An 18,471-nucleotide genomic window follows, 5' to 3' on the forward strand; every position below is an offset into this window, starting at 1 on the left:
ATGTACATGTTACCCTTAACTTGATGAAATTTCCCTCAGCAGCAGAACTTAGAGTGTTACTCTGATATATGCTTTTTATTGGAAAAGTTAGTGAAAAATTCCACTTTTTAGTGGAAAACTTCAATCAAACACAAAAGTAGAGAATTGTATAATGAACCCAGCTTCAATAATTAACATTTTGCCTTTTTTTTTAATCCCACTATTTTTTTTTTCCTGGAATGTTTTAAAGAAATTTCCAGCCATCATACCATTGACCTGTAAATTCTGGAAATAACTGAGGTAGTATCTCTAACACATGAGAACTTTTAAGAAATAAAACCACAATGCCATTATAATGCCCAGCAAAATTAACAGTAACCCCTTAATAGCATCTAACCCGGTCATAGTCAATTTTCCCCAATGATCTAAAAATGTGTTTTACAGTTGGTTTGTTTGAATCAAGACCCACACATTGCATTTGGTTGTTACATCTCTTAATACCTTACATTTTTTTCAGGCAATTTAAGAAATCAGGCCTTTTGTCCCATAGAATTTGGCTGTTTGCTTCTTCACAGAATCGATTAAAACTTGTTCCTCTGACCCTATGTATTAGTCTGCTCAGGCTGCCATAATAAAATACCATAGACTGGGTGGCTTAAACAACAGAAATTTATATTCTCATAGTTCTGGAGGCTAGAAGTCCAAGATCAAGGTGTCAGCAGGGTTGGTTTCTCTCCTGGGTTTGCAGAAAGTACCTTCTCACTGTGTCCTCACATGGCCTTTTCTCTGTGGGCATGAGTGGAGAGAGAGAGAGATCTCTGGTGTCTCTTTCTCTTTTTATAAGGACACCAGTCCAATAGGATTAGGGCCCCACCCATATGACCTTGTTGAACCTTAATTATCTCCTTAAAGGCCCAAATACAGTCATGATGGGGGCTAGGGCTTCAACATATAAATTCTGTCCATAACACCCTATATTGCCTATAAACTGGTAATGAGCTCTAGAAGCTTGGTTAAACTTAGACTCAAAAAAAAAAAAACAAACCCCAGGGAATTCCCTGGCGGTCCAGTGGTTAGGACTCCACGCTTCCACTGCAGGGGGCCCAGTTCAATCCTGGGTAGACTCAATCTTTTAGGCCCTTCATTGGTGGTGCTTTCCCACTGTTAGTGATATTGCCAGTGCTAGTGATTGGTCCTAAGTTCAGATGGTGTCAGCCTGACAGCCAATTGTGTTCAAGATAGAATAGGATTATTAGAAGTGTGCCTTGGGCCAAGCTTGGAATCTTTTGGATCCACATGAGTACAGCCCTGAATGTGGCCTGGGGAACTGGGACTGCTGAGCACCGTTGAGTATGCTGTGTACTGCCCAACTCTAGGGAGCACAGAAAGCCCCAACTGGCTCTGGCCTGGGTCACCTGCTTGCAGGGGAAGTTTGCCGGGGAAGTTTGGCCACCAAGATGCTGCTGCAGCGTGAGCAGGGAGGGGACCCTGGGGGCAGCCGCATGTGTTCATTCCAAGCAGTTGTCAGAGCTGGTGCCTCGAGGCAAGGGAGGACACAGGGGCTGAGACCAAGGCCACCTGCTTACCACTGGCTCTACCCCCTTGCAGTTGAGCATTGACAGTTGCTGGGTAGGCTCCTTCTACTGCCCCCAGGCCAGCTTCACTGCTACCATCTACGATGCCATCGCCACCGAGAGCACCCTCTTCATTCGTCAGAACCAGCTCGTCTACTATTTCACGGGCACCTATACCACACTCCACGAAAGCAACCGTGGCAGCGGTGAGGGGGCCCTGGCCGGGTCACATACCCGGGTGTCCTTGGCATCTTAGGCAAGGGGACCTGCCTGTTGGAGCCCCAAGGAGGGCGCCTCAGTGAATCCATCACTGGAGGCGCCTGGGAGTGGAATTGCCGTGAGTGGGGAGGGGGATGTTGGAGGGACTTCCCAAGCTCCTGGAGCATCGCTGCCACCCTGCAGGGGCCTCCTCCTACCCTCTATATGCTGGGTGAGGCTTTCATCCAGACCTTCCCAGGAGTTGTGAACCGACTAAGGGCAGAGAGAGGTGTGAGAGTGAAAGGAGGGAGCAGAGAGCAAGACACACAGGTGCACGCGGACTCACACACAGACGTGCAGAGAGAGAAAGACAAACCGAGAGAGATGCATACCAAGCGAGAAATGTGTGGGGTTGGGGAGTGGTGGGGAGTCAGAAAGAAAGACATACAAAGAGAGAAACAGAGATGGGCCGTTGGAGAGGCAATGCCATGAGGGAGATTGATCAGAGAGGAAAAAGAGAGACTTTTGATTCAGCCTCATCTGTTAAAGGATACCAAAGCCCTAGTTCTCACCTTCCGTCCCCGCCCTATCTAAATGAAAGATGTCAACTTATAGAGTCACAGAAACTTGTACTGTAACCCATATTTCATTAGTTAGTGAGTGTTCCCAACAGCTTTATTTTTCTCCCTTTCTTTCTTAGGGCACTTTGACAGTGGGAAGGACCAAGTTAAAGACGGGTGTTTATTGGCTTAGATAGCTGGAAAACTCAGGAGCATGTTGTTTTCAGGCACAGTTGGATCTAGGGGCTCACTGCAGCTGTTAGGCCCATCTTTGTGGTACTGCCCACTCCATCCAGCAACTGCAGGCTTTTATGCCGGGGGTGGAGGTTGGGGGCAGGAAAGAATATCTCTTTGTTAGTGGTTGCAAGCTGAGAACTGTCTCTGATTTGCCCAGCTTGGTCACATGCCCAGCTCAGAATCCATCCTCTGGCCAGGGGAATAGAAGAGTGGGGTCAGCCCAATCTGAAACTTGTGGACAGAGTGTGAGCGGGGGTGGGGGGATTTTCTCAAAGGCAGCTGGGGCCCTATACCAAGGGCCCCTCAGACGCCACACTGAACAGTCACTCCAGTGGGAGAAGACAGATAACAGGCTCATTAAGGCCTGGGAAATGTGGATGGAGGCCCAGGTCCCAGGCTCAAATGTCTATGCTGGTCCCCACAGAGAGATGGATCCGTGTCCTGGCTAATGAGTGCATCAAGAAGTTGTGCCCTGTGCATTTCCATAGCAATGGCTCCGAGTATGTCATGGCCCTCACCACGGGCAAGCACGAAGGTTACGTCCACTTTGGGACCATCACAGGTAAGGTTGGTACCTGGTACCTCCGTACCCTCTCACTTCTAAGAATTCTGAGCCCAGGCCCTCACCCCTCACCATATTCCTTCAGGAGGGGTCCCAGGCTGGAGGTTCTCCCTGTGAATCGATATGGGTTTACGCCTTTGTAGGGGCAGGGCTTGGGGTGTGTTATGTATCTTTCACAATGTGTTTGGTTTCAAAGGGTAGAAGCCCAATTCAAAAATCACTTAATCAGGGACTTCCCTGGCAGTCCAGTGGTTAAGACTCCGGGCTTCCACTGCAGGGGGTGCAGGTTCAATCCCTGGTTGGGGAAATAAGAGCCTCACATACTGCACGGTATGGCCAAAATTTTTTTTTTAAATCGTCTAAGCATAAAAAATTTGTAGACATATAAAAGAAAAGACCAGGAACCAACGTCAGACATAGCTGGATCCAGGGGCTTACAGGGTATATCCTCAGGACTCTATCTCTTGGCAAGGTAGTATAGCATAGGGATTATAGCACGGGTTCTGGAGAGAGACTGCTCTAACACGCCCAACTCAAGTCACCGGCGGCTTTGGATAGGTGACTTAACCTCTCTTTTTGGTCTCATATCTTCATTTGCAAAATGGGGCTGATAGTACTAACTAGTACCTGCCTCATCGTGTTGATATAAAGATTAAATAAGTTGACATATATAAGGGTCTTAGGAGAGTGCTAGGGACATAGTACTATTCAAGGGTTTATCATTGTTAGCCCTGTGATTTGGCTTCATTTTCAGGTAGATACTCCCCTCACAAGGGTTAGAGATGGCCTCCAGGAACTTGGGGCTCACATCTCCCACCAGTCTGAGTCACCCCGAGAGAGTGAGAGTGGACTCTTCCCCACTGGCTCTAGCACAAATCCCAGGGTGCACTCTGATCGGCCCATTCTGGGTCACATGCTCAGACCTGAGCTAATTACTGTGACCAGAGACAGACATATTCTCTTTTTTTAAAACTTTTTAAAAGAATTTATTTATTTATTTATTTATTTATTTATTTATTCTTGGTTGTGTTGGGTCTTCATTCCTGCGTGTGGGTTTTCTCTAGTTGCAGCGAGTGGGAGCTACTCTTCGTTGCAGTGTGTGGGCTTCTCATTGCGGTGGTTTCTCTTGTTGTGGAGCACGGGCTCTAGGCACGCGGGCTTCAGCAGTTGCAGCATGCAGGCTCAGTAGTTGTGGCTCGTGGGCTCTAGAGCGCAGGCTCAGTAGCTGTGGCACATGGGCTTAGTTGCTCGGTGGCATGTGGGATCTTCCCTGACCAGGGCTCGAACCCGTGTGCCCTGCATTGGCAGGTGGATTCTTAACCACTGCGCCACCAGGGAAGTCCAGGCAGACATATTCTGATAGGCCAGTTGTGAATGACTGAAAGGCCAGTTGGGTGAGAGCTGCCCCAGGGAATCCTGGGACTAAGAAGGAGGCACAGGCATAATTGGAGAGCCAGTGTGGTGGGGTGCCAGACAGGCTGGGAAGGCCCTGAGCTTTGACCTGCCCTGTTCTGCAGATGGCCGCGTGTCCTTCGAGTTGCTGCCCAGGCAGCGGTCCGTGTGCAATGGGATACTAGGTACCCAGCTCCCAGATGGATCTGCAGTGGGCAGGGGGTGGGGTGGGTTTGGGGGGGTTGAGGGGGAATCGAAGGTGTGGGAGAGCAGGGAAGGGTGGGAGAGGTCATAGGACAGGACGGGCAATTTCTTGGGGATGGGTGGAGAGTCACTGGGATAGATGTGGCAGTCACAGAGACCATGGAGAAGGACGGGATCTGGGGGCTGCTCTGGACTTCTGTCTTCCCTACCAGTTGTCAACTGCTCCATAACCTGGGCCGTATTCATTGCTGGTGACTACAATCTACTGCTGCTGGTGGAGATCGAAGACCCCTCCACCAGGAAGTACTTCCAGGTGGTCAGCTATGATCTGGGTAAATGGGGCGCCACGGCGGGGGCGGGGCTGAGCGGGAAAGGGCAGGAGCTCAGAGTGTGAACTGCGGGCCCATCCTTTGGGATCTGTGCCCAGCAGACAGCTGGAAGGAAATGTTGCTCGTGCCACTGCTAGGTAAGGGGCAGTGGTGGAGAACAGGCCGTCTGGGCTGAAGAACCTGAGAGGAAGTCAATGAGACTAGAACAGAGGGGAAAGGGGAGGAGGGAGATTGGAGATGTGGGCAGACGCCAGACCTGGAAGGGCCTTGCGGCTCACAGTGAGGAGATTTGATTTGATTTGATGAAGTGAGGATAGGGCTGCCGTGTACAGCTGTGCCTGGGAGGCTGTGCCTGGCACTCCCCAGCCAAGGAGTCAGAGGAGGGAGGCAAGTCCTCTGCCCTAACAGGACTGTATCCTCTCAGAGGAAGTGTCTTTTTATAATTCACATAAAGAAATTCTAAAGATTAATGGGCCCAAATGGGAAGCTGTTGGAGGGTTTGGGGAGGGGTTGGGGAGCTGGGGACCTGCTCAGTTTCAGGTCTTGAAAGCTCAGGGCCTCAGGAGATTTGTGCTGTGTTTTCCCCACCTGTAGTCAGTGATCACCTGGTTGTCCTTTACACCATCCCGGAATTCATCCCTGACGGTAGGAAGGGAGGGCAGAGGGGGCTGAAAAAGTGGGGGGGAGGCTAGGAGGGGCCCACGTGACCCCATCTTACTGCTGTGTCCACTCTGCCTCTGCCAGCTCGAGGCCTGGAGTTCCTGATGATCCTAGGGACAGAGTCTTACACCAACTTCCCGATGGTACCCAAGGGCATGTCCTACAACCCGTATAACAACCTGCTGTTCATCTGGGGCAACTTCCTCCTGCAGAGGTATGGGGCCAGGTACAGTCTGGCCTCCCCAACCCCACTAGGGTGGGGGTCCTTTCTGAAGTCACCAAATTTTCAGAGTATGGCCAAGTCCGGAAGTTACCAGGACTGTGATGGGGGGAAAATGGTCTGGGGTGGGCAGAGATGGGATGGGGGAAGCTGATATTTTAAAGCTGGGAGCCCTTTCTTCTTTTTTTAAAAAAAATTTTATTTATTTATTTATTTTGGGCTGTGTTGGGTCTTCATTTCTGTGCGTGGGCTTTCTCTAGTTGCGGCGAGCAGGGGCCACTCTTCATCGCGGTGTGCGGGCCTCTCACTGTCGCGGCCTCTCCCGTTGTGGAGCACAAGCTCCAGACGCGCAGGCTCAGTAGTTGTGGCTCACAGGCCCAGTTGCTCCGCGGCATGTGGGATCTTCCCAGACCAGGGCTCGAACCCATGTCCCCTGCATTGGCAGGCGGACTCTCAGCCACTGCACCACCAGGGAAGCCCTGGGAGCCCTTTCTTAAATGAAACCTGATATGAGGACCTAACCTATGTGAGCAATAGAAGGGCATTGTCTAAGGAAAGGTAAGGATGCTTTTCACCCCGCAGGAATCCAGGGGTCCCAGAGCCAACTCTATGGGCTGTTGGCAAACTGCCGGTTTGGTTGAACCTTCCTGTTTACTGATGGGCAGGTCAGCCAGAGGGTTTGGAGTGGGGGGCAGAAACTAGTGTCCCAGGCCTCCTTTGCGTGTTCTCACAAGGCTGGTGGAGAACTGAGTAAATGGTTCCTGCATGGTGTCAGGCCTAGTTGGGGAAGCAGGTATTCCCCAGGGCCTTGCCTGGTGCCCCTACCTCCCACCTCTGCCCCTACAGCTATAACAGTGAAAACTTCATCTACCTGGCGGACTTCCCCAAGGAGCTGTCCATCAAATACCTGGTCAACTCGTTCTATGGGGACATGGCTATTGTCACAGAGACTGAGGAGGTGGGCTGCCCTGCCCCTCTCCCCACTTCCTTTCTGCCCACCCCCAAATCCCAAGGGTTTCCCTTCTCCCCCTGTCAGGGTAAAGGGCCCCAGGAGAGGGAACGTCCTCAGGGACCCAGGGGAAGGGCAACGAAAGCTCCATTTATAGCTGAGAACCCTCAAACTCAAAAAGGATAAGTACCTTTCCAAAGTCACTCAGTAGAGTGAAAAACCTGTGCTCAGAGTCATGATGTGATTTCCAGAGAGGGTCCTCTTTCATTCCATCATGCAGTTCAGTTCATAAATATTGAGGACTTACTGTATGCCTGATCCAGTGCTGGAGACACAGTGGCCAATGAATCAGTCCTGGGCCCTGCCCTCACAGGGTCCCAGTCCAGTTGGGAAGATGGACTCATTCCCAGACTGTGACGCTTCAGAGTAGCCAGGGCTGCAATGCGGAAAACAGCATCTATGGAAGTTCAGACCCGGTCTGGGGGGGGGGGGTGTGTGTGTCAGCGAGGGCTTCACAGAGGAGGCCACATGGAGGGGGGACATGCTGGAGGCTGGAGGGGATCCTCCAGGTTGAAGCTAAGGAGGAGGTGAGATCTAGAGCAAAATGTGTTGGGGGATGAGATGGTGGGCAATAGTGCAGAGATGGGAAACTGAGGGCAAGGGGATGGTGAGACCATGGAGGGTGCAAAGAGTGAGAAGGAAAAACAAGGGCTCATTCCTCAGATCCCAGGCCTCCAGGGAGTATATATATTAGGAATGGTTACATTGCAAGTAATAGAAACTCAAGCAGACTAAAACACTGAAGAAATTTATCATGGCGAGTGAGGGCTGTAAGCAGAGGTGTTTGGGTGTGGGAAGTAGAGAAATGGCTTACCCGATCCCAGCTGGAGGTGAGCTCCCAAGCTTCACCCCTCAGGAAATGAGGCCCTCACACTCAGCAGAGTGAGAGGTGAGGGTCACAGGGCCCATGGCCCTCACACACACACACCTGGCTGTCTCACCCCCAGATCTGGTACCTCCTGGAGGGTAGCTACCAGGTGTACCAGCTGTTCCCGTCCAAGGGCTGGGAGGTGCATGTCAGCCTACAGGTGATGCAGCAGTCCTCTCTCTACGCCCCCAATGAGACCATGGTCACCCTCTTCTACGAAGACAACAGACTGTACCAGGTGCTAAGCGGGGGGCTATGGGGGAGACATGGGGAAACTGCAGGGTGGCTGACACCCGCTCATGTGGCCCTGCCTTCTCGCTGCAGCTGGTGTACCTTATAGACAACCAGCAGGGCAGGCTCGTAAAGAGGCTTGTGCCTGTGGAGCAGCTTCTGATGTACCAGCAGATCAGCAACGACTACCTCTTGGAGCGGCAAGGGTGAGAAGATGCTGGACCACAGCAGCAGTCAGAGCCTTAGGTGCTGCCTGTGGGAAGCTCCCGTTCGGTGGGGGGGTGGGGGGGTGGAGACCAAGCCATCCCCAGTGACAACCACTGGGCTCAAAGGAGGGGTCTGACCCAGCCTGGGGACGGGGTGCATCAGGGAGAGCTTCAAGGAGGAAGAGGTGCATGAGCTGTGACCTGAAGGGTGAGGAAGAATTGACCAGGTGATAGCGTGGAGCAGGGTGTTCCAGACAGGGGGAACCACATGTGCCAAGGCCCCGGGGAGGAAAGGAGGTTGGCTGATCAAAGAACTGAGAGAGAGTGCGGTGCTGCTAGAGTGCAGTGGTGGCGGGGTGGACAAGGTGAGCCTGGTGGTCACAGGGAGGAACTTGGACTTCACCTTGAGGGGCCTGGGGAACCACGATGGGACTAAGGGGAGGGGCTCCATGGTCAGATTTTACTGTGTTCAGCAGTGATCCTTTTGCTCACCTGCAGAGGAGCCCAGGGAGACAGCTGGGGGAGGGGGGAGGGGGGAGGACCCTTTGGAGGTTGAGCACCATGGGTGGGGGTGGGAACGAGTCTAGGATGAGGTCCAGGACTCTGGCCTGTGCGGCCGAGGGCCGACCACGTGAACGTGTGCAGGGGCACCAGGGGCTGAGGCTGAGGAGGAAGGGCAGGGATGGATTAGCCCTGGGTAGTCAGCAGCGCAGGGGTGGGGCCTGCGGAGCCTCCTGGTGCGCGCACGGAGAAGTCACCCGCCGTCCTCCACTACCACCGCTCAGGAGCCACCTGACGCTCTCCTTCACCAACTTCTGCCCCTTCACGGTGATGCGTCTGCGGGACCTGCCCAACCCGCAGATCTACACGCGCCAGGAGCGCTACCGGGCGCAGCCGCCGCGTGTCTTGGAGCCCTGGGGCTTCCACAGCGACAACTCGCTCGCTGTCTATCAGGGCCTCGTCTACTACCTGCTTTGGCTGCACTCGAAGTACGACAAGGTGGGCGCCTGGCGGCGGCCGGGGCCATCCGGGCCGGGTCTTGTGTGAGGCGGGACCGCAGAGGAGTAGAAGGCAAGGCCTGCGTGGCCGGGATAACCGCCGCGGAGGGCGGAGCACAGCAGAGCCGCCTCGGTGCATCCGAGGCTAAGGCGGGCTGGAGAGGGGGTCGAGCACGGCTCAGGGGGGATGGCTTTGGGGGTGTGGCGGTCGGGCTGAAAGCGGGGCTTGGGGCCGCTTTCAGGGTCAGGGGCTGCGACTGAGGCTAGGAAGGGCTCGGAGGATACTGCCTGCCTGGGCACGCCCCTTAGCCCACCTCAAGGTGCCCGCGTTCCCCGCAGCCATATGCGGACCCGGTGCACGACCCCACCTGGCGCTGGTGGAAGAACAAGAAGCAGGACCAGGTGAGTGGAGAGGGTGGCGAATCGGTGGGAGGGCCGAGCCCGGATCCCCCCTCACCGTCCCCCTGTCCGGGCACTGTCTATGCCCCGCATCCCGTCCCCCAGGATTACTACTTCTACCTGGCCAGCAACTGGCGGAGCGCGGGCAGTGTGCACATTGACATGGCCAGCTACGAAAAGATCTACGACCTTAAGGCTGAGAACGAGCTGCCCGAGCGCATCTTCCTGGACAAGGGCACCAGCTACCGCTTCTCGGTCTTCCTGACCGCCCGGGAGCCGGAGCCCCTGCACGGTCTGTGGGTGGGGCCGGGTGGAGCCTGAGGGGCGGGGCTTCTGTTGGGTGCGGCGCCCTGACCCCTCCCTCTGCTCCAAGCAGGCGCCTCCTTCCAGGTGCAGAGCCATGTGGGCCTGGCTGTGGTGCTGGCCGACCCGGGCTGCATCGAGGCGGTGGTGAAGGAGAAGGTCCTTGTTAATCGCAACTCGGTGCTTTTCTGGGTGAGACCAGGTGGAGGGGAGGAGCTGAGATGACGGCGGAGCTACTGAGGCAGTGGACCTGTTAGAAGCCCGCGGTTATTTGAACTGTCCCTGGGTCCTCCCGCTGGCCCGCTGACCCCTTCATTTCTGCCCCCACCCCCAGGTTACGCTCAGTGATAAAAGGTTTTGCTTTGATCAGGGCATTAGTGGACATCACCTCATGAAAACCTCCATGCTCGTCAAGGTGTGGTCCAAGCCTGGAGGGGAGGGATGCGGATGAGGGAAAAGACTGGGCCCGTGGGGTCCACCAGTCATCATCTCCTACTCACAGGTGGTGGGCTCGTCCGGGCACTGCTTCCAGAACACGCACCAGGGGCCCCGCATGCAAGTATTGGACTTGGGGTACTGGGCCCTGTGCTGGGAGGGAAAGGGTTGGGTCAAGTCTTAACAGGGCGGAACCCGAGGGCTCCTTCCGGGAATCCCTTGAATGCCTTCTTAATTTCTTCTTTCTCGTTCATTTTCATTATTCACCCACCCAGCCACCCACTCCCTCCTTTAATCCATTCGTGTTTTCAGAAAGGGCTGCTTCGTGTAGATTGCACACAAGCTTGTATGTTCCTTCTGATACTTTTCTGCAGGGAAACGTAAAGTATCTGCCACACAGGGCTTCTTTTTCCAATTGGCACAAAGGCGGCACGTGGGCCAGCTTGGCCCTTCCTTCATACCTCGCTCTTCCTTTGCCTGCTCACATGTGCCTTGTTCAAGCCTTTGGGTCCTTGGTTCTTCACTTGCTTACACATGCAGTATCCCCTTTGCATAGAGGCAAACGCTGAGGCTCAGAGAGATGCAGACATAATGCTCAGAGTAACCCTGGGAGCTAATAAGTGGTAGAGGAAGCCTTGTTCTCACCCACTTCCCTGCCCACTCTCCAGGAGACAAACCCTGGTGCTTCTTCCTCCTGGGTTGGTATGACCCAGGGCAGTTAAAAAAAAGGGCTTGTCCGGCTTCCCTGGTGGCGCAGTGGTTGAGAGTCCGCCTGCCGATGCAGGGGACACGGGTTTGTGCCCCGGTCCAGGAGGATCTCACATGCTGCGGAGCGGCTGGGCCCGTGAGCCATGGCCACTGAGCCTGCACGTCCGGAGCCTGTGCTCCGCGACGGGAGAGGCCACAACAGTGAGAGGCCCGCGTACCGCAAAAAAAAAAAAAAAAAAAAGGGGTGGTGGTGGTGCTTGTAACAGCTCCCAACTCCTTGGATTACATGGAATATTCGGGGTCAAATTCAAGGAAGAGTGACTGACCTCAGCCCAATAACAATTTCCTTCTATCCTTAGTGATACGCATTATTTTTGTCTTTACCTTAACCCCAGAAAGTCAAAGTTAACATCTCCATTTTTTTTTTTTTTTTTTGCGGTACGCAGGCCTCTCACTGTTGTGGCCTCTCCCGTCGCGGAGCACAGGCTCCGGACGCACAGGCTCAGTGGCCATGGCTCACGGGCCCAGCCGCTCCACGGCATGTGGGATCTTCCCGGACCGGGGCACGAACCCGTGTCCCCTGCATCGGCAGGCGGACTCTCAACCACTGAGCCACCAGGGAAGCCCAACATCTCCATTTTTGACCTAACACATCCCTTCTGGGAATCTGATCTGCAAAAAAACAGCAAGATTGGAGACAACCTAAATGTCCATTAATAGGGGACTGGTTAAATGGTGATACATCCATGCAATGGAAAACTATGCAACTATTTAAAAAGGGCGGGGCAGGGGGGCCAGAATTCCCTGGCGGTCCAGTGTTTAGGACTCAGTGCTTTCACTGCCATGGCCTGGGTTCAATCCCTGGTCAGGGAACTACGATCCTGCAAGCCGCACCGCACCACCCCCCAAGAAAAGGGGGGGTGGGGGGACAAATATTTCCACATACTGATGTGGAATAGTCTCCAAGGTGTATTTTATTCTTAAAAGAGAAAAGCAGGAAATGGAACAGCATATACAAAACGTTAGCACGAAAGAGGTTAATTGAGAACATATTCATGTTTGCTTTTATTTGCATGAAGAAACTCTGGGGAATTGGGCCAGAAAGTATTCATAATGGTTCCCTACGCGTGGAATAGGGAAGAGGCAGGACAGTTGGAGGATGGGAATGGAAGGGAAATTTTCACTATGTATATGTGTGTGTGTGTGTATCCCTGTATATATCTACTTTATCTATCTATCTATCTAACCATGATACCCACCTAAAGATTAAGTTTTTAAAAAGTCAATTATTATTATTATTATTGTTATTTTTTAACAGACAAAGGAACAGAGGTGCTGAAATTCGGGTGTAGTCTGACTTCTCTTTCTCTGTATCCTCAGGCTGGGGCCTTTCGGGTTTCTTGTCCCTCTCTTTCCCCTCCCCCACATTACCAGATCAGGAGGTATATGTATTTGGAAGGCTCGGAGGCTGTCTCTGGCTCCTCATCCTGGAAAAAAATGGGAACTGGAACTAATTTGATAAATAGTGGGTTCTCAATCTGTAAATATGTTGGATGAAGGAAGGAAGAAATAAATTTACACATAATACATGCTCAAGGCTTGGGGCATCTCTCAACAGGCCAGCTCCGAGACAGCCCACAGAGGAGAATGGGGCTGGGACTGGGATCAAGAGGACAGACCAGGAACAGATTTCACTCCCTGCGCCCTAAAGCTTATTCATTCATTCAACCAATACTTATTGGGTACCTATTACATCCTATTACATGCCAGCGTTGTTTTTTTAGGTGCTGGAGTTACAGCAGTGAACAAAACAGAATTCCTGACCTTATGAAGCTGATGTCCTAGTGGGGGTGGGAGTGTATTTGTTTCCTAGCCTGCCATAACAAATTGCCACAGACTGGGAAATTTATTCTCTCCCAGTTATGGTGGTCAGAAGTCCAAAATTGGGACTGATTCCCTCTGCAGGTTCTGAGGGAGAATCTGTTCTGTGCTCTCTCCTAGCTTCTGGTGGTGGTTGACAGCCCCTGACATTCCTTGGCTTGTAGATGCATCACTCCAATCTCTGTCTCCATCTTCACAAGGCCTCCTCCCTATGTGTCTGTGTCCAAATTTCCCTCTTCTTATAAGGACACTGGTCATTGGACTAGGGTCCAGCCTAATCCAGTGTGACCTCATCTTAACTTGATTACATCTGTAAAGACCCTCTTCCAAATTAGGTCACATGGGCAGGTACCAGGGAATTAGGACTTCTCTGGTCCTAATACCTTTTTGGGACACACAATTCAACCCAGAACAGAGAGTCAGATAATAAGCAAGAGAAATAAAAGATATTGTATGTTAAGGGCAATGAGTGCTAGGAGAAAAAGTAGCGAGCAAGGGGCCTGGGGTAGGTTAGCATTTTCCATAGGATGGTTCAGGGAAGACCTGCCAAGGAGGAAACATTTGAGCAAAGACTTGAAGGAGGGGAGGAAGTGAGCATGCAGTTACGTGCCGGAAAGCATGTCAGCGAGAGGGGACAGACGGCAGAGGCCTGGAGGCAGGAATACGTTTCATATGTTAGACTAAAGGAACAGTGGGGAGCAGGCATGGCTGGATCAGGGCTAGCAAGGAGGACCATGGAGAGAGATGAGGTCAAGGCGGTGATGGGCTGGTCACATGGGAGGCATCTGAGCAGAGGAGCAACTCAGGTGTTCACAGAGTCCCTCTGGCTGCATGTGGGGGACAGCCTGGGGGGAGGGGCGGGAGCAGGGAGGAAATGGGCCAGCCAGGGTGGAGCGGAGGGGTTGGGGGTTTGGGGAAGAGAATTGCTCTATTTTGAAGTTTAGACACAACAGGATTTCTGGATGGACTGCATGTGGGGTGAGAGAAAGAGAGGTTTCCAGGATGAGGCCAAGGCTTTTTAGCCTGAACTTGCAGGGATGAGGTGCCATAAACAGAGGTGGTCTGTGGATAGGTTGAATCTGAGACACCCATTAGACCTCCCAGTGATTCAGTGGCTGATAGGTGTAAAGTCTTTGGCTCAGGCGAGCATGGGAATTGCTTAATCTGTGGCCACGACGCCTCTCCACAGTAGATATCAAGCCCAGGCCACAGTCTCCAGATGTCCATGTCCTTTTGACAATTGGGTGAAATCCTTGGGCCCTACCCCCAGAATGGGCCAGAAGCCTTTCATTCCCAATGACAGTGTCATGGGAGTTCCCAGATCCCTAACCCCCATCCTGGGCTCTCCTTCCCTCATATACCCCATGTTTCCCCCAGCTCTACTGTCTGAGAATTCAGTCTCAACCTCAGCCCTTTATTTTATTTTATTTTTTAAAAATTAATTTTTTTGCCATGCTGCGAGGCTTGCGGGATCTTAGTTCCTCAACCAGGGAGTGAACCTGGAGTCATGACAGTGAAAACCCGGAGTCCCAGCCACTGAACTGCCAGGGAATTCCCTCAACCTTGAAAGTCCTGCTTCATAGGTGTAGGTGTTAGTGGTTTTGTATGTCTTATTCTGGAGGCAGTTGGAAGCAACCTGTCTCAGTATGAATCCCAGGTCTACCACTTACCAGCTGTGTGGCTTTGGATAATTAATAAGTGACTTGACCTCTCTGTGCTTCACTTTTGCCATCTCTAAAATGGAAGATATTAATGGTCTATATCATACAAGGTTGTTTTGAGGATTAAATAAATTTGAATATGTAAAGCACTGAGACCATTCCTCAGTGCCTTGTGCATAGTAAGAGCTACTTAAGTGTTTGCAGTTATTATTGTTTTAACGATCATAATAATAATCACCTTGCCCTCTGGTGAGGGTGAGCCTGGCAGGGAGGGGTGGTGTGTGTGGGAGGAGGGGTGTCTTCCCTGTCCCACCCCTAGAGCCAGGCTTTTCTCCTCCCATTCAGGGCAACCTGATGGTGCCGGTGCTTATCGGCTGCCCCCCAGGCAAGCGCCTTGCCTTTGACATCACCTACACGCTGGAGTACAACCGCCTGCAGAACAAACACTACTTTGACTGCGTGCACGTCGACCCCGAGATGCCCTGTTTCCTCTTCCGCGACAGTGCGTGTCCAGCCCCCTCCTCTCATGTTCAGTGTCCTCTGCCCCCACTACTTTGCCCTCCCAGGCCTTTCCTCCCCGCCCGCTCACTGCCCCAGCACCCTCTGCTCTTCCTTGTTCCCCTTTCCATCCTCCACTTCCGAGCTAATGTCTCCTCCCCGCCTCATCTCCTCCGACCCCACAGTCTTCTACCCATTCTTCTTGATCCAAGATTTGGTGACGGGAGATTCTGGCAGTTTTCAGGGCAGGTAAAGTCGTGGCCAAGCCAGCGGCTGACAGGAGTGAGGTGGGGAGTCGGGGGTCGGGGCGGGGGGAAGGGGAGGGAGGAAGTGGGGGTGGGGCGGGTAGAGGTGATGCAGGACTCCGGACAGTCCATGCGCACCTCTGCTCCCGGCAGCTACGTGCTGAAGGTGGTGGGCGGCGGGCCCACCCTGGACACCATCAAGGAATACAGCGAGGAGGATATCTACCGCTTCAACAGCCCCCTGGACAAGTAATCCCTGTGGGACCGGGCCCATAATCGGCCTTTCTTCCCCTGCAGGCCCCTCCATCTTCCCAGCCGCAGACCAACCCTGGGCTGCAAACCCCGCCCATCTTGGTGTCTCAGGCCCCGCCCACAGCCCAGGCTCCTAGCATCCCACATACTCGGCCCCTCCCACGGCAGGAGGCTCCGCTCACCCAATCCCCCCCCACTGCCCCCTCTCCCTCTGGGGCCTCTGCCCGCTGAGGCCCCGGCCCCACTGAGGTTACCTCTTCCTGCACAGGACTGGCAGCCTCATCTGGACCACAAGAAACACAACGACCACCGAGGACTCAGCCTTCAACATATTGTCCCACAACAGTTTAGGCATTGAGTGAGTGCCGGGCCGACTGCACGCCCCCTTCTGCCCCACGGTCTGTCGGGCCTGTCCATCCCTTCTGCCTCTGGGAGACTTCCTGGTCCTCAAGCTACACTGACTGCCTTTGCAGTCCTCAAATGAGACTGATCTCTACACAAGCTGGACCCTCTGTCTGCAGGACTGGTCCCTCTTAATCTTTCTTCAGGCTTTAGTTCAGATGCCACTTCATCCAGGAGGACTTTTCTGACTGTTCTAGATGGGACAGTTTTGCTCTCATGTCCTCTTGTACGTTCCCCATTCTCACCCTGACCCCTCTGCCTGTGCTTCCTCCTTCCCAGCCCTTACCCCTCTGAGCTGTCACTGTCTCCTGTGGGGTCTGTCTCCCTTATAGTCCAGGTCCAGAATAGACAACATAGTATTTGTTGAATGAGACAATGAACAAGTTAATTCAACCATGGTAGGCACTTATTGACATTTGAATGGAGGTATTAATGAATGAATAAAACAATGAAGGAATAAGTTAGTATAGGGGGAATTCTCTGGTGGTCCAGTGGTTAGGACTCAGTGCTTCCACTGCTGGGGGGGCCTGGGTTCAATCCCTGGTCGGGGAACTAAGATCCCGCAAGCTGCGAGGCACTGCCAAAAAAAAAAAAAAAAAAAAAAGCATATAGGGCCTCAATAACTGGCCCTATAATAATGAAAGAAATAACAATAATGAAAGGAAGAAAATGATGCCATGACCAAATGAAGGAAGTGAATGAATGAACAAAGTAGCCAACTTGCACCTATTCAGTATTCAACCTGCGTTTATTGAATATATGAATGAAGATGTGACTTTGTACCTAGTAGCGGCTCCAGATTCATTTGTGGGATGAAGGAATAAAGGTAGCAAAGAATAAATGAGGAGGTGGCACATAATAAGTATACAATCCATAATCTAGATGAATGCATAGTAACAGAGGAATTGACAGCTGGAGATGTAAAGACATGAGGAAATGAATGAGTAAACAAACAGCCTGTCACCTGGTAGGGGTTCAGTCAGCCTTACTGGCTAAAGTGGGTGAAGGAGTGAATCAGGGAGAAAGGTAGGAGATTGCACCTAGTTAGTACTCACCCAGAGTCTGTGGGGTAGAGGGGAAGGTCAGGGATTGGCACGTGCTAGGCATGATTTGTACTACAAGTGCCTGAACTTGGGCCCCCAGGTGGCTCTGTATGGAGAACTCCCCATGCCATGACACCATTCCGCACAGCATCTTTGCCTCCGAGTTCTTCTTCAAGGTGTTGGTGAGCAATAGGTGAGCCAGACACATGGCCCAGGTGGGGTCGGGGGCTTCCTGTGGGGTGACCACCTCCTCCCCCAATCCTGAACCCCATCCCCCAACAGAGGTGTGGACAAGAGCACATACTGCGACTACCAGCTCACCTTCCCGCTGCACATCCACGGGCTCCCACTCAGTGCCAGGCGGGCCTTCCTCATCCTCAAGGTGAGTGGCTACCCTGGAGCTGCCCTGCTGCGTGGATGGGGGCCCCCAGGCTGCCCACCCATGCCTGTTGTGTGGTGCCTGCAGGTGTCAGCCAGCCTGTTTGTTGGTCTGGTGATCCTCTACGTCATCTCCTGCCTCCTGTCGCCCTATGTGGTGAAGGTCTGCAACGTCCTCTGCTGGAAGATCCACAACGTCATCGCCTGGGAATCTTACACCTACAGTATGGCCTCCGACACCAGGGCCTTCAGCAACACCTCTGGGACCAAATCTGAGGAGAGCTCTTGGGGCATCTACAGAGTTGTCTCCGAGGTGGCAGAGGAGAATAAGACTGACACTAAGGAAACCTTGAGGAAGAAGTCAATATCCTGAGCCTCTTACCTGCCCCAACTGCCACCCACCCTCATCCCTCGTTTCCTGGGCCATTTTGAACATGCAACCTGTCGCTCGCTCATCCCAGGCCTTTCTCCCTGTTTCGCTTGAATTTTCACTTCGCATTTCAGCACCAGCTGTGGGACCTTGTAAGGACTCATGTTCAATTAGTTTGTACCACTCAGCCACATACGTTATTAAAATATCAAAATCCTTCTGTGCCAAGCTGGTAAATAGTGGCTTCTCTGTGTGCCTGCCTACTCAGCCCCTCCCCAGAGGGCCCCTGACCTTCCTACAGTCCAACAGGGTCCTCCATGACCCAGGCCCATTGCTATGACCTGCAGTCTGTTCTGACTGTTCAGTGCCCAGGTTTAATACTAGCTGTTAAATATTTTGAATGGCAACATGTATCTAGTGTCTATCTTAAGGAGGGGGCTCTGGAGAGGTTAGAATTTTTGTTTTGGTTGCAAGTAGCAAAAATTTCACTCAGTGGTCCATATGGAAATGGTAATTTATGGACTTTGTTAATATAGGCTTCAGGTACAGTTTGATCCAGAAGTCCTCAATGTCCATAGGATTCTGGCTCCATTTCTCTACCTTCCCCTGCTCTGCCCTTCTCTGAGGGTGGTCTCTGACCTCAGGCCAGCCCACTTCACTGTCTGAGGC

At 52.7% G+C, this 18,471-nt stretch overlaps 1 protein-coding gene across 1 annotated transcript in view; it reads left to right on the top strand.

The window, feature by feature from the left end:
* Nucleotides 1–17,985, top strand: part of CATSPERG (cation channel sperm associated auxiliary subunit gamma) — a gene marked incomplete at its 5' end in the record, with an annotated part of 28,130 nt that extends 10,145 nt beyond the window's left edge. Inside the window, 22 exon segments of the mRNA XM_079724208.1 lie at nt 1,588–1,759; nt 2,973–3,110; nt 4,628–4,687; nt 5,630–5,680; nt 5,780–5,909; nt 6,762–6,873; nt 7,872–8,030; nt 8,117–8,229; nt 9,015–9,228; nt 9,567–9,629; nt 9,732–9,894; nt 9,897–9,926; nt 10,000–10,121; nt 10,264–10,344; nt 10,432–10,488; nt 14,960–15,116; nt 15,298–15,361; nt 15,511–15,606; nt 15,878–15,967; nt 17,155–17,247; nt 17,337–17,436; nt 17,521–17,985. Coding sequence (XP_079580334.1) covers nt 1,588–1,759; nt 2,973–3,110; nt 4,628–4,687; nt 5,630–5,680; nt 5,780–5,909; nt 6,762–6,873; nt 7,872–8,030; nt 8,117–8,229; nt 9,015–9,228; nt 9,567–9,629; nt 9,732–9,894; nt 9,897–9,926; nt 10,000–10,121; nt 10,264–10,344; nt 10,432–10,488; nt 14,960–15,116; nt 15,298–15,361; nt 15,511–15,606; nt 15,878–15,967; nt 17,155–17,247; nt 17,337–17,436; nt 17,521–17,805 — 2,550 coding nt within the window. The 3' untranslated portion in view covers nt 17,806–17,985.
* Between the last annotated feature and the right edge of the window lie 486 nt (nt 17,986–18,471).

The sequence above is a fragment of the Hyperoodon ampullatus genome, assembly GCF_949752795.1.
Source record: "Hyperoodon ampullatus genome assembly, chromosome: 18".
NCBI classification, from domain to species: Eukaryota; Metazoa; Chordata; class Mammalia; order Artiodactyla; family Ziphiidae; genus Hyperoodon; species Hyperoodon ampullatus.